The following is a 15312-nucleotide window of genomic DNA, read 5'->3' on the forward strand; positions in this document are numbered from 1 at the left end:
GTGTGGTTATCTCTCGTCCCACTCTTTAAGTTAAATTTTATTGGACTGTAACCTGTTGGGATCCACGCGAGTTGTTGTACCTATAGTGTTAATTATTTAGTCAATAATGCATGCTTGGAAATGTTGACATTAGCTACCTATATTGAGTAAAATATGGGTTATAGATGCCCGCATGAACTTTTATAATTGGTTTTTTTTTTGTAAATAGTTTATTCCATGTAGACAATTATATTAAATACCTTTTTTTGTCGGCGCAGATGCTTTTCGATCCAATAATTGTTAATTTAAAATTTGATGTTTTCATGCACCATTATCACACACTGATTATGTTAGGTTATATTAGGTTGGGGTAGGTTAGGTTATGTTATGCTACGTTAGGTTAGGTTGGGTTTGGTCTAAAAAGAAAGTTACAAAAACTTAGGTATCTGTGGCAATATTACCAAAATATGTTTCCTGAAGTTAGGCCCTTTACGTAGATTGTAGAACTTACAGAAGCCAGGATTTGAGCGGTTAAGCCACAAAACTTGTGTCTATTAATATAACTTCCACATTTTACATTTACATTTTTGTGCTATTTTACAGGTTGCAGGGTTTGGCCTTGTGCATGTAAATGGAGATGCGTCCGATGTCTTAAAAACAGCTGTAATGCCTATCATTTCTAAAAGACGATGCAAGTCAGAGTCACCTCCGGAGTTCTCAAAATACATCGTTTGGGACAAACTTTGCGCAGGATACACCACAGGTAAAGTATTAATTACATATAGGATATAACTTCTATGGAAATAAACTATTCATATTTTTTTTTATTTTAAATGGAAAATGTTATTAAGTATTTTATTTTTCCTAAATCTGATAAATAAGAGTATCCCTTCATTCTAAAAAATAATGTTTGCAATTTAGAAGATGTTTCCTTATTCACATCAAACTATAGCTATTATCATAATACCTATTACATACAGGATTATTGTTCTGGTTGTATGCTGTTTAAGCCGGCCCTCACATCTAAACTCGCCCCGTCTGCCGCACAGCCATAAATCACATCTTCTAGGAACGTCGCTCCAATGTTGAAATCTATTGTTAATGTTGAAGTCTCGAAATCGAAATGTATATAAATTTGTATGCGGCGACCGGCGAGTCGGTATAGGAATGACCAATTTGTAGGTGTTTTTTTTTATCTGTTGATAGCAGCACTAGATGTTTTTTTCAAACTGAAAAGACGTATTCGACCAATCTGGGAGCTCCATTTGGCAACGTGTTTTTTGTGCAAAGCGATGATGTTACTTCGACGTATTCGACACGTTGCAGACAAGACGAGTTTTGATGTGCGAGCTGGCTAAAATTACGAGTTCAATTGCAACATAATAAAATAATTATTTCTTCTTGATAGGAATTGGAGTATGCAAAGGAGATAGTGGAGGTGGCCTGGTTGTTAGCAGCATTGAAAGAGACACTCCGACCTGGTACTTGAGAGGAATTGTGAGCACTGCCCCTACAAGTCAAAATAACGACCAGTGTAGTGCAAACACTTATTCAACATTCACTAGACCCTTTATGCATAAAGAGTTTATAAATGACGTAATAGACAAGTAAGTGTAAAGATTTTTTTCTGGCTCATTTACTGAAATTAGTTTTTATTTACTGAAAAAGACGAAGGTGAGACATGTAAAAATAAAATAAAATTAAAACATTACTTTGTTTCTTTGTCTATAATAAAAATAACTGCCAACAGTTATAGAATAATTTAAAAAAGTCTGATATTAAATTAAAATTTTAGCCTTAAATAATATGTTTCCTTAGACTATAGATACATCCATTGCATTGCTAAATGAAGCTGCGTGCCGTGCGTTTGGTTTGTAGGCGAGCGAACGCATTCGTATACAGATGTTTGAGACCATAGACCATTTCGCTAGTGCTCGCACTAGACGCTCAGAATTAAAATATAATTTTCTATTTTTTTACATTATATAGTATTTTTAAGGGGTCAAAATGCAACCATTAGGTGAAAATATCCATAATTTAAGTTGTTTTAAAGAAACACGGTCACTACTATTGTATGACAACATCTTTTTGGCTACGTGTTAATACTGTGAACTAACATGCCCCGCCCATTTTTACCCGGAATCCCATTATAAACTAAGAAGCTCCTCCCATTTAGTAGACAGCAGCGCCTAGACGCTTAGCCAAGAAGATGTTGTCGTACAATACTACTACTACTTAAAATATATAATAATATACAAATAAATTATCACGAACATGTATCAACTTACCTATGAAACGTAATACCATCTTCTTGCTTATCAGTACGGCTACCACATTTTAATACAACACACAGAACCATCTTTTCTACTTAATTAACTAAAAATATTTACCACTGCTTTATGTTTAACACAAAAAATATCAATTTTAGCAACACGCGCTAGCAGATTATCGACGCTTAGCTAAGCAACAAACTAAGATTTGGCGGCGACACCATAGCAAACTGTCTCACGTATCTGCAGGGCTTTTTTTTCCATTTAACGCGGTGGAACGGCGTTCCGGCACCTTTTTTCACGGTTTTATTTCAAAATCAATTAAACGAAAAAATATTTGCGCTTAAGTAATTACAATAATAATTCGTTAAAATGATAAAATAAGGTACAGGTGGAAGCCATTTTGAATGTTGGCGTGTTAGTGTTAGTGAAGTAACCGTATAGTTTAAATAGCAAACATGCGTATGTAACTAGCTTCATACGTATGCTGCGTATTATGATTTTGACAGTTTGACGTTTATCGCATGGCAGCATCTGCGTATATTGTTATTTACGTTTGTTTAGTCAGTTTGTGTTACGATTACGTGTTGTGCAACTATTTTATATATTATTTAGTGCAACCCCAAGTTTAAATATGAAAAAAATTTCCTGTTACTTCTCAACCACCGGCAGCGGCGCCGATTCCGCAAATAAAAAGCTCAAAACAGAAACGATGACAGAAGATATGGAAATATCGGTACATGTAGATGTTCCTGAATCATCTCTAGCTGATCTCGGGGATCAAGGTCGAACTCAAAACGATTGGCCAGACTGCTGGTCATTAGATCAAAAAAACGATTTTTGCTCAAAAAACGAATGGTTGAACGTACACAAAATGAAACTTGGCTGCACAATTTGCAGAAACGTTGGAACTCTTGGAACTGAAACGACAATGGGAATGAAAATATCCAAAGAATGGGCCAATAATGAAATCACGTATTCTGGGAAAGAGAGGAAGCTACAATTGGGGTCACTTCGAAAAAAAATTTTCGATCACAGAGGATCTATTGCACACAAAGCAGCGTTAAAAATCATTTCTGAAGCCAAAAAAAAGCAGATTGAAAATACTTTTTTAAAATCGTTATCTCGCGAAAAAGTAATAACAGCAAACATTTTTCGAACTGCATATAAAGTAGCTAAGGAAAATCAATCATTCAATATGTTTGAAAGTGAAATTAATCTCCAAGAACTAAATGGGATCGAAATGGGTCATATTCTCCATTCCACTAACGCATGTGTTAACATTGTAAATCATATATGTGATGAAATGAGAAAAAATGTTTTCAAAGAAATTGTTCAATCGAAAAATATAATTTCTTTGATAATTGATGAGTCTACCACCATAAGCCAAAAAACCACCCTCATTGTGTATGTTCGATGCTGTGTCGAAAGTGTTGGAATGAATTCACCAATTAATTTGTTTTTGGATTTGATTGAACTTAAAGACGTAACGGCAAAAGGAATATTTGAATCATTACTCCAATCTCTTGATTTATATGGGATGACAGAAGAATATTTAAAAAAATATTTAGTTTCGGTTGCATGCGACGGCGCTGCTGTGATGTTAGGTTCTAAAAATGGAGTGAAAAAATTGCTGACAGAAAAATTTCCTTCAATTATAGTTTGGCATTGTACTAATCACAGATTAGAATAATTATCAGTAAGTGATGTTGTAAAAAAAATTTCAGGGATCAATAGATTCAAATCATTTATTGATAAACTTTATGTTTTATACCACGCGTCGCCGAAAAATAATAGAGAGTTGCATTTATGTGCAGAATCACTAGGCGTTGAGGTACTGAAAATCGGAAGAGTTTTAAGTACCCGATGGGTGGCATCTAGTTTTCGTTCAGTTTCGGCTGTGTGGAATAATTATGAATCCCTTGTGCGTCATTTTGAAGAAGCGATGAATGACCCTACAAGAGATAAAAATGACAAGTGTACTTACAGTGGCTTAAAGAACAAAATAACATCAACAGCATTTTTATTGGATCTAGCATTGATGTGCGACGCTCTCCAAGAATTGTCGGAACTTAGTTTGGACCTACAAAATCGCAATGTGAACCTTTACATTGCAAATCGAAAAATAAATGAACTCGTTCAAGTTTTTGAAGAAAGAAAACAGAATTTTGGACCCTATTATAAATGTGCTGCAGCTGCTATAAGCAATCTGCATTTTCGTGGAGTTTTACTTCACGAAAAAGTTTCTAAAAATGATCCTCCTATTGATCCGAAAATATTTTATTCCACGTTGAAAACGTCAATTGAAAAAAGGCTGCTAGATAATAAAGATGTTGAGTTTGCACTTTGGGCTCGCGTACTTGACCAAAAATATTGGCCTGAAGACATTGATAATCGGTTGACATTTGGAGAGATGGAAATTAGAAACATTTCGATCAGGCTACAACTAGATGAACGAGAAATGATTCGTGGATTTCGCGAATACATTCTCGAAAAGACATATTCTGAAAAACTCTTGCGTTTGGTATATGCTCTGAATTCTATTCCCATTTCTTCAAGTGAATGTGAACGGGGGTTTTCGCAAATGAATCTTATTATTACCCCAACAAGAGCTTCGTTAAACACTAAAACAGTTTCGGCACTCTTGTTCATCAAACTCGTGGGACCACCCTTGACACTTTTCGATCCTTCAAAATATGTTGATAGGTGGTTACTTAAAGGAAGACATTCGGCCTTAGACTCTAACACTAAGAAAAGGAATCGAGATGATGTATCAGACGAGAATTGGAAAAAACTTTGGAAATCACTCTAAACTTTTATTCAAGTTCATAAATAAATACATTACATATGTATTTACAATTATATTTTAAAGTTAGTCTTATTTAGTCTTATTTGTACAATATATTTCAAATATAATGTATGTATTTTATTGTTTCTGTAGCTTTGTTTTGACTAAAATAAAAAATTATCGTAAAAATCAACCTTTTTTTGTTCGCTTCGTGGCATAGCTCCTTTAAATTTCATTTAAGTGACATTTGAATATAATTTTATTTAGTAAAAAGCTTGACATGAAGTGAGTTCCGGCACCTTTTTTTTTTAAAAAAAAGCCCTGCGTATCTGTAAACCTTTTATCTTACTCTAGCGCGTGTCGCAGAGATTATAAGGGTGCCGAATACTTTCTCACTCACACTTATGCATCGTTTTTGTTCAGGCCTTGTATGTTTCCCAGTGGCGGACATTGATAACGAAACAAATGATGATATATAAAGCAATGCATTGATAGACCTGAGAGGAATGGAATTAGCTTGGAAAGGACTTTGTCTAGCAGTGGATTGATTCAACCTGATGATGATAATAATGATATAAATATGTATATAAAATCACCAATAATTGTAATGTAATGTTGTCCAGCGGTTATCCAATCGCCTAGCGACATGCCTAGCTCGTTGCCGCTTCGACTGCTACTCTAGTTCTCGACATTCGAAGTTTGTCAATTTTTATTTTCCATGTTCGATGAAACTCCATTTCTGTGCCCCAACTTGGTCTGTGCCGGGGGCAGCTATCCCGCTCGCCTGTCCCTTACTGTGTCACTGTCGGATTTCAAAAATGTATGAACCGGATAAGCCAGACAGAAGATTTTACCAAATTATTAAAACAACATTGAAGTTAATGGCTCCACCAAACTCACCCGCCCTGTACCATAATCGGGCGTATAATGGGACCCTACGTTTGGATGTGAAGCATCATTTTTTTTATGACTGAGAATGTCTCAGAAGCAGTTACGCAAAACTAAGGTCGCCATGCACTCAAATGTGCTTTGACTAAATTTACATGACTTTAAGTTAAGGTACTGTTACACCCCTGATTATTGGGTCTCTCTCGATAATCCAAATTGCATAATTATTAAGTGTAAGCATGCCCCTGACCTCATAGTCAACAATGGGCTTAACAAAACGCACATCTTAAATTCCTTGACTATCCGTCAAAATGTTTTTTTTTTCAGGTAAAGTTCCACGTCCTGTGTGTCAACGCTGGCATACAAGGCGTGGATGAAATGGTAATGGTAGAATGAAAGATGAAGTATGAAATTAATTGATTATTTTAATATTAATTTGTATTGTATAAATAAATAAATAACAATGTACTTAGTACGTAAGAATTATATTCGTAAATAGTATGTCAGGAATTGTATGACATGTATGTGCCGAACGAAAGAGATGAAAGAAAAAGGAGTAGGTATGTAACGACGAAGCGACACATGCCCGTCAACTAAAATCTAAAGAGTAAACACCGGCCCAACGACTCTCACGAATGTAAATTTTCCATTTTTTTTATATATAATAACAACGTGAAGAGAATAATTATACTCCATAGCACCCAGTCACAGTGTGTTTTAATCAATCAATAATAATTAATCTTTTACAAACACAACAATTTCAATAAATTTCAAATGAATAAATAATTAAATCAAATTTTTAATATTCTATCCAATATCCATTGAGCTAGGGCAGTGGTCGGCAAACTCATTTAGTCAAAAGAGCCAAATATCAACAGTACAATGGTTGAGATTTCTTTTGAGAGCCAAATTTCTTAAACTTAAATTATATATGTAGGTACACTGTTTATTAACTTGATAAACTTTAATTAAAGTTAAATCTTAATTAAACTATAGGTACACTGAATAAAAGTTGATATCGTACTTAATAATGATCTTATTTATTGATAAAAATTAAATTGTAAATAAGGTATCCATCTTAGACTATAGATACATATAGACGCCACCCGTTGCATTGCTAAATGAAGCCGCGTGCCTTGCGCTCGGTTTGTGAGCGAGCGAACGCATTCGTCTACAAATGTTCGAGACCATAGACCATTTCGCTAGTGCTCGCCCAAAGTGCTCGCACTAGACGCTCAGAATTACAATATAATTTTCTATTTTTTTACGTTATATAGTATTTTTAAGCGGTCAAAATGCAACCATTAGATAAAGATATCCATAATTTAAGTTATTTTAAAGAAACACTAGGTCACTGATATTAAAATATATAATAAAATACAAATAAATTATCACGAACATGTATCAACTTACTTATGAAACGTAATACCATCTTCTTGCTTATCAGTACGGCTACCACATTTTAAGACAACACACAGAACCATCTTTTCTACTTAATTAACCAAAAATATTTACCATTGACTTTATGTTTAACACAAAAAATATCAATTTTAGCAACACGAGCTCGCAAGATGTCGACGCTATTTGAAGCGTTTCGCCCATGGCGATACTTTTGGAAACTGGCTTGTAGCTAGTAGACCTTTTATCTTACTCTAGCGCGTGTCGCAGAGATTGTAAGGGTGCCGAATACTTTCTCACTCGCACTCATGCATCGTTTTTGTTCAGGCCTTGGTATCCATACAATTAAATCATGACAAACACTTAATATCCATCTCCTTGAAAAGTTTGGGGAAGTCAGGTTTGTACGTTGTTGTTTTTAATTTTAGGCACGATTCCAGGTTCTCATCAATAAGACAACTTCTAAATTTACTCTTGATAAGGTTCAAGCTTGAAAAACATTGTTCGCATGCATATGTAGAACGGGAAAGTACAGCAAACGCTAGTTTTTTTTAACCGATCATATGAGTCAGGAATACTATTCCAGGTGTTAAAAATCATCATGTCTTCCTTCTCCAGGTCTTTCAAAGCAGACTACTTGTGCTGTGAACCATGTTCATATTTGTTTTTCTCCAATATGTCCATAACAGCACAGAGATGTTCAAATTTAGAGCTCCATAATTCTTTGTTTTTAAATCCAGCAATTGCATTTCAAAGTTGCCAATGTCAACAGTAAGGGGAGAAAAAAGTAATTCTGTTACGCAGCATTAAGAGGTTTTTTATCAAAGACTGACGTCACTTTGCTGTTTCTGAATTCCTGAAACCTGTTGAGAAAAGCTACCCTCTTATTTAAAATTGTTGTTTTAAAATAGCAAATGTCAATATCAGAATGATTTTCTTGGCAATGTTTCAGCAGGCTTAGTTAGCAAAGATTCTCTTTCGAAATCTTGAGCAAAAAGGGATAATTTATTTTCGAATGAATTAACTTCTTCTAACATCGAAAAAAATGTGTGTTCCTTCCCCCGCAGTTTACGATTAAGCTGATTTAGATGAGACGTAACGTCTACCATGAAATAAAATTTTTGGATCAACTGATCGTCCGTTATTTCTGGATAGTGAACACTCTTCTCAAGGAGAAATGCTTTATTTTCTGTTAATAAGGAAGCGAAATATTTTTACGTTTATATTAACGTTTCCTCTTGATAACCAACGTACCTTGTTATGCAGCAGAAGATCTGCATACTCACTCTCCATTTCAACTAAAACATCTTTAAACTGGCGATGATTAAGAGGATTTGTTAATCTTAATCACAAATTCCATAACTTTGCAAATTTCTTCTGGAAATGTCTGCGCACAAAGCGCTTCTTGGCGAATGATGCAATGGTAAGCAAGTATCTCGTGATTAATTTTTTCTTTCAAAACAGTAACAAACTCTTTTATTACGTCGGTCATACTTTTCGCCCTGTCTGTTGAAATTGACATAATTTTATCGAGTGGAATAAGATGTTTTTCCATGCACTCAATTACAGCATTTGCAATTCTCCACGTGCTTGACCTTTGAGTGGCAATAATCCTACAAGTTCTTCTTTAAGATCAGTAGATGAAATAAATCGTACAAATTTGTGCTGTATCATGTCACAAGACTCGTCATCTGCTATTGATAAAGCTGAAACCAATTTAAGATCATCGACTTGCTGGTTGGTTATATTCAAAGACATTTTGACTGTTCTATCTTTCACTATTTTAGTTCGTACGTGGTCATTTGTGGTAGAGCCACACTCAAGGGGCCAAAGAGCTACGTGCGGCTCGCGAGCCGCAGTTTGCCAACCACTGAGCTAGGGTAACGTTATATTGGGGAGATATTAGTACCCATGGGTGAGATGAGCACGTAGAGGCAATATTAAAAATTGTAGTAAGCAACAACTAAAAACTTAAAACAACATTGTTTAATTTTTAGGGAAGGCTGCACGATGCCAAATAATCCTCTTAATGGAAAATTCGTGCTAATTGGATTCCGAAATGCCGTCGCCGGAGAAGGAGTAGGTCATAAGTCACAGATCAGTTTGAGATGTGACAAAGGTTTTGCTCCTACGGACACGGAGAACAATATCTGCGATGAGTTTTTAGACGACTGGATCAACGATTTTCCAATATGCAAAGGTAAAGGTAGTAAAAAACAAAGAGAAAATAAGGAGATTATAATGTGAAATGCTCCTATTTTTATCTTACAATAGTATAGATGGAGAATAAACTTTTAAGTCATAACATCCATGAATCTCTCCACCCATTCCATTAATGTTTACCCACGCTAAAATAGCCATCATCCAGTAAGTATTTGTTCAGTTGTCATGGCGTCCAGATGTCATCGTCGAGTCAGCGGCGACCAGACGGTGACGGCGAATCGTCCTATTCTCGGAAATGATGTGGATAGTAAAACATACTATTTAATTGACAACGTTATGAGCTTACATTCAACATCCTAAATTTGTAAAGAATACACATTTAGTAAAGATTTTCAGGTCTACATAATCAGATACTGAGGGTTAAGTATTACAAGATTGTACTCACTATTTTTCTAACAGCAGTTGATTGTTAAAAACTCAATCTTTTCAGTAATTCCTGTGACGCAAGCTCCTGTTTCGGATATGCAACCAACAACGTAAGTAAAAATATTGGCGACCTCTCACACACTAACAACTCATTATCAACTCTAAGCCGACTCGCACATTAAAACTCGTCTTGTCAGCAACATGTCGAATACGTCAATGTGACGTCATCGTTATTTATAAAGCGCACGTTGCTAAATTTAGCTCTGTACTTTTTAGTTTTAAAAATCATCTAGTGCTGCTATCAACAAATCGCATGAATCTTGGGCTACGAGTCGAAGACGCCAGAATGCATACACACACCTACGAATTGGTCATTCCTATACCGGTTACGTGCGACTGTTGCTAGTTAGCTAGGTCTTCATATCCTACATCAGATCGACGTTACAAGGTTTGATTTATGGTTGTGCGCAGATGAGGCAAGTTTAGATGTGCGAGCCGGCTAAGCTCTACTAACGCCTTCTATATTGAATTTATATCCACCTCATACATAACTCACAATTAATTGTTCTATAATTATTGTACGCGTACTATAATTTTGATCTGCGTACTAAGTATGATATAGAAAATATATAAATTGATGAAATATATCTACGTTTTTCGGTGAGTGAATAACCACCATAGACTACTAACGTACTAACCAAAAAGTTGTCCTTTTATATATTTTATCATGATTAAGGTTCGTAATCTGATATTTTGGTCGTTGAATCTACTGATTATGTTTGGATTGGTAGCAGCAAAAATAAAAGAACTGATATGAATAGAAATAGTAGAATTATATTATGCATACAATAGTGGACACGCCGAAGCTAGTGTTCAGTAGACACTGTTCTGGTAGAAAACACTAATTTGAATAAATTACATATTGAGTAAGTTATACCCAGTGGCGGCTCGTCCATATGCACTACGGTACTGCAGCACCCCCAAGCAAATTGAGACAAATATAATATTATAATATACATAAATTTATGCATATTATATGAAAATATCAATATTATTAAGCGTGTAATCAGCTCGCCCGCGCATCGATACATCCAATGTCCAATAATATTAGCATACACCGCGGTAGGTACTTAATTTTGCACAGTACCGATTTCAATAGAATATTCTTGAGTCGGCGTAGGAGGGCGAGGGCAGCGGTGCTCGCAAATGGAAGCCTAATAGGTATTGCGGGCAGACAGCATTTCTTCGTGGTACGTGAGCACGTGGCGCAAATATAGCTATAATGATTTATTAACATTGTTAAAATTTATTTCTGCAAGCAATTTATGTAAAGTTCTTTATTTTAATTATCAATATACTTAATTAATTATTTATATTTAATTTTGATGTTAATAGTAAAATATAATCCAAATAAACATTTATTTTTATTTTTAATCAACCGCAGCACCCCCAAATATATTATACATGAGCCGCCACTGGTTATGCCAAAATGTTTCCTATTTCAAGCTCTGCCGTCTGGAAAAACGGAAACAAAAAATTATACATTTGTTTAAAAACAACAAATTGTGCAAACGAACTAAATGAAAAATTACAAAATGTTGCCTGGAATTAACCACTAGTTGAGTTAGTGTTTTCTTCCAAAACCATTTTTGCTTATTACATTATACTGGCAAGTGACTTAGTGCCTATAGTCTCTAAAACAACCTAATCTGACAGATTGACAGAGTTCTGATTTACAATTAGATTTATAGCTTTTAATCATCACAGTCCTTTAATTTTACATTTTATTGTTTCATAATCAATATCGACAACAAGTCACTGATGTATATAAAACACATTGAAAAGATTATGGATATATTGTAGTCCAAGTGTGTTATCTAATCCGTATACATCATTAGAGAGACGCACTTTCTGGTATGATAGATGATAGTATACACGGAAAGTTATGGTGCCAGGACGGGAAGTGGTCGTGACTCCCAAACCTCACCTCCGTAAGTTGGTACTTGATGGGGGTAACCGGACAAAACAGAACATGAAAAAATAGAACAGCCAGGCAAAAATAAAACATTCATTTTTGTCACAATATCTATTTATTAATTAAGTATTTATTAAGCTTTTTAAACGTTATAAAGTTTATAAACGAAATGTATATAATTAATATTTAATATATATAACCACTGCAAGTTGGTCATTTGAAGTAAAAAGCTCAATTTATCTGCGCTTGATTTTGATAATCATGCACAACTCCACAGAATTATTAAACTCATTATTTCGTTGTACCTAGTCACCAATATATATATATATGTATTGATACCACGAAGAATGAGGACTCACATGTATACTGGCAGGATTCTTCATCAGCATTACTTCGATTAGAGGGTGTGTGTGACATCATTACAGACAGGGTAAATTATAACACGGATTCTTGATTTGACAGATTCTCCGCGGAGACGTTTAATTACATTAAATTATACAAGTACGGAATACAAGGGTTCAGCATGACTGAGATAAAGTAACGTTAAATCGACAGAGGTTACGCAAAGCATGTCGATGGCTAGCGGGCTCACGGCATCCAACTAGATAACACTTCAGTTTGCATTCTTTTTCACATGGACGTGTTTACACATTATTTAATTTCGCGGGCACTTTGTTATTTATTACAATATTTATTGATAATTAAAAATTGATTTGGTAATTGGCTAGAAGCACGGTTGATTATGCGATTACGCGGCTGACGCCGCCCGCCGGTGTGACACTTATTTTATGTTATCCCTTCATTGTAGGTAGATTTGAACTGACGCTATTTTAAAATGCATCTTTTAATTTTGGCGGGGTCTATTTTGCTGGGGGGAGGAGAAAGGGGGCAGGTTACTGACTAACGGTACATTCACTTGGGATCGGCCGCTTCCAACCTCGGGCCGGGTAATAAAATGCACCCTTGTCCCCTCGTCGGCACGCTGTACGACCGCCAGAATGCGTTTCGCAATTATTATTATGTTGTCAGTCAGGAAAGCTAAACCTTTAGCCGGGGGCGTTTTGATGTGTCTGTTGTTAAATTGTTGATTTGGAATTTGAAACGTCATCGTGCCATAGTCTTTTCACCCAAGCATTTTGAACATATTAATAAGACAAGATATATCTAGCTTGCCGGCAACACCGAGTTGAGTCCCGTTTAATTGAGGCTTTCCAGCGATTAGGAATGCAGAAATTATATAATTTGATTTTTTTTACGGCGTATTGAAAACCTGTATTATTAAAAATCTATACAACATAATATGTATATATAGATACGACAATTTCAATATTAAATGTTATATTTTTCCTGATAAGTCATAGTTACATTTTTCATGTTCTGCTTATTCATGGAACCCGTGATAGGCACTGTGCGCCTCTGATTCACATGCTTAATAATAGCATGTACATTGTATTTTTTCAGTGAGGGCTGCGTCATACCGAATGATCCGCCAAATGGTAGATTTACTTCCTCAAGTATGGAAAAAAAGAAACCAGGAGATGTTGTACCACCACATTCATTCATCACCTTAAAATGTTTAACCGGTTATAGTTCTACTTCTGAAATAAACATTTGCGATGGTAGCACCAATAATTGGATGTCAGACCTCGGAACCTGTTTGAGTGAGTTTTTTGTCGTGATTACTAACTTTGATACGATAGTTTCTAAAGCCACCTCAGTGTGTGGCATTTCTTTTGAGATTGTCTAGTGATTTTAATAAAACTCTCCAAAATCACTCTCTTCAACTCATTGGTGCAATCTTAACTTGAATATTGTGATTCAGTGTGGAGCCCTCAAAATGCCCACTCATATTTTGATTTGAGCGAGTGCAAAAACGATTTCTAAATCAACTCTTATTCATTAAGAACCATGGGACGGTCCAAATGTCATCAATGCGGTAATCGATGGGACATAACGAACTATTTTTTTTTTCTTTATTTGGAAGCAATTGAGCTCTTCTCAAAATGGAAGGCTATTCTGCTTTACAATGGTTTTTCATTTTTCACCCCATTTTTTAAACAGTATTTTTTATCATCCGTATCGTTTATGTTCACAATGGACGTCGAAGAGCGACAGATGTAAACTAGACGTCGCGAACCCGACAAAAAATGCAGCCTTGTTAAACCTTTTATGTTAATTAATACGTCATTTTGTTTCCAACTATTGAGTTGAATTTTTTAATGGAAAGAAATTTTCGTTATTACTATTTCTCTATGATCCAAATGATTTTCCTCGATTTGCCGCCCTTCGAGTAACTGCCGCCCCCAAGCGACGCTCAATCTGCCCACCCCCACGGGACGTCACTGAGTTGGACTCTGCAAAATTAAGAATTATCACAATACTGAAGTGGAAGTCTTGATAACTTTCATAATTATAGCATTTATTTTTTGTATTCATTAATTCCCCCCCCCTGTAGGTATAATAGGTATTCATACAATTCTTATTTTCTGTATAAACTGTCTGATTTATTAGTGCTTTCTGTGCCCGCTTGTTACTAGGACCATTATAACACCTGTACACGTGCATGGATTTTCTGGCAGCAGTAGTGTGTATTTTAAACTATTTTGACAATAACTGTTTACACGTATACTGCCCTTCTAAGGAAGAAGGCAGTAACTGACCCTCACACACTTTTGAGATAAATGACATAATGTGTTTTTTCTCAAACTTTAGTGCTGTGAATTAATAAAATACGGTGGTAATTTTTATTAGTAGGATGTTAAAATACAAACAAAGTAATGATAAACAAGCAGTAACTGCAATGAATAGGTGCAATTACTGCCTTTTTGCTAAAAAAATGTATTATTTTAGAAGATGTCTATTTTTTCACTAAGGATTTTAACGGTATTTTAGTGATATTACTGATTTTAAAGTGAACAGAATATATAGCTTTCAAAATTACCTAACGGATGGCATTCATAACTCAATTTCACAAATATTGCGAGTTACTGCCTTCTTCCTTAGAAGGGCAGTATAAGTGTTGACTGTCTCTCTAATCTCATTCTTCAAGAGTAAGCGAGACGCGATGTTGTTATTTTATGGTACTATTTGACAGGTCGTAAAAATCGGTTAACCTCAAAATGAGTCCCTCCGCAGTGTAGTTCGTTTTTTTGCCGGTAGCTATAAACCAAATGGGTGAATGTCATATTTTCCTACAGGAGCAAAATTTAGTTTAAAATTAATAATATTATTGGTTAAGTCATTTATAGTTGTTACTTCGTCACAGATTAACTCTTGCTGGCACACTTTTGGAACTCTGAAGTTGCCATTCTAATCATTATAATCTGACGATGTAATTGTTCTCGCTCAGTAACGTCCAAATTGTCTTGAATTACGTAATTCTTGGTAGACTGAGAGTGGATATTCAAAGACTTACTACAAATTTC

The 15312-nt window shown here is 35.2% G+C and overlaps 1 protein-coding gene across 3 annotated transcripts in view; it reads left to right on the top strand.

The window, feature by feature from the left end:
• The window catches only part of LOC147077723 (uncharacterized), a 42767-nt gene that overhangs the window by 21047 nt on the left and 6408 nt on the right, over nucleotides 1–15312 (top strand). For all 3 annotated transcript variants that reach the window (XM_085960713.1, XM_085960714.1, XM_085960715.1), the window contains 5 exons: nucleotides 583–742; nucleotides 1388–1586; nucleotides 9321–9523; nucleotides 9977–10022; nucleotides 13349–13548. In XM_085960713.1, coding sequence (XP_085816839.1) covers nucleotides 583–742; nucleotides 1388–1586; nucleotides 9321–9523; nucleotides 9977–10022; nucleotides 13349–13548 — 808 coding nt within the window. The remainder of the gene's footprint in view (nucleotides 1–582; nucleotides 743–1387; nucleotides 1587–9320; nucleotides 9524–9976; nucleotides 10023–13348; nucleotides 13549–15312) is intronic.

Source organism: Rhyacophila brunnea, unplaced genomic scaffold, assembly GCF_057557595.1.
Source record: "Rhyacophila brunnea isolate RB1 unplaced genomic scaffold, BYU_Rbru_1.0 scaffold_12, whole genome shotgun sequence".
In the NCBI taxonomy this organism is placed as follows: domain Eukaryota; kingdom Metazoa; phylum Arthropoda; class Insecta; order Trichoptera; family Rhyacophilidae; genus Rhyacophila; species Rhyacophila brunnea.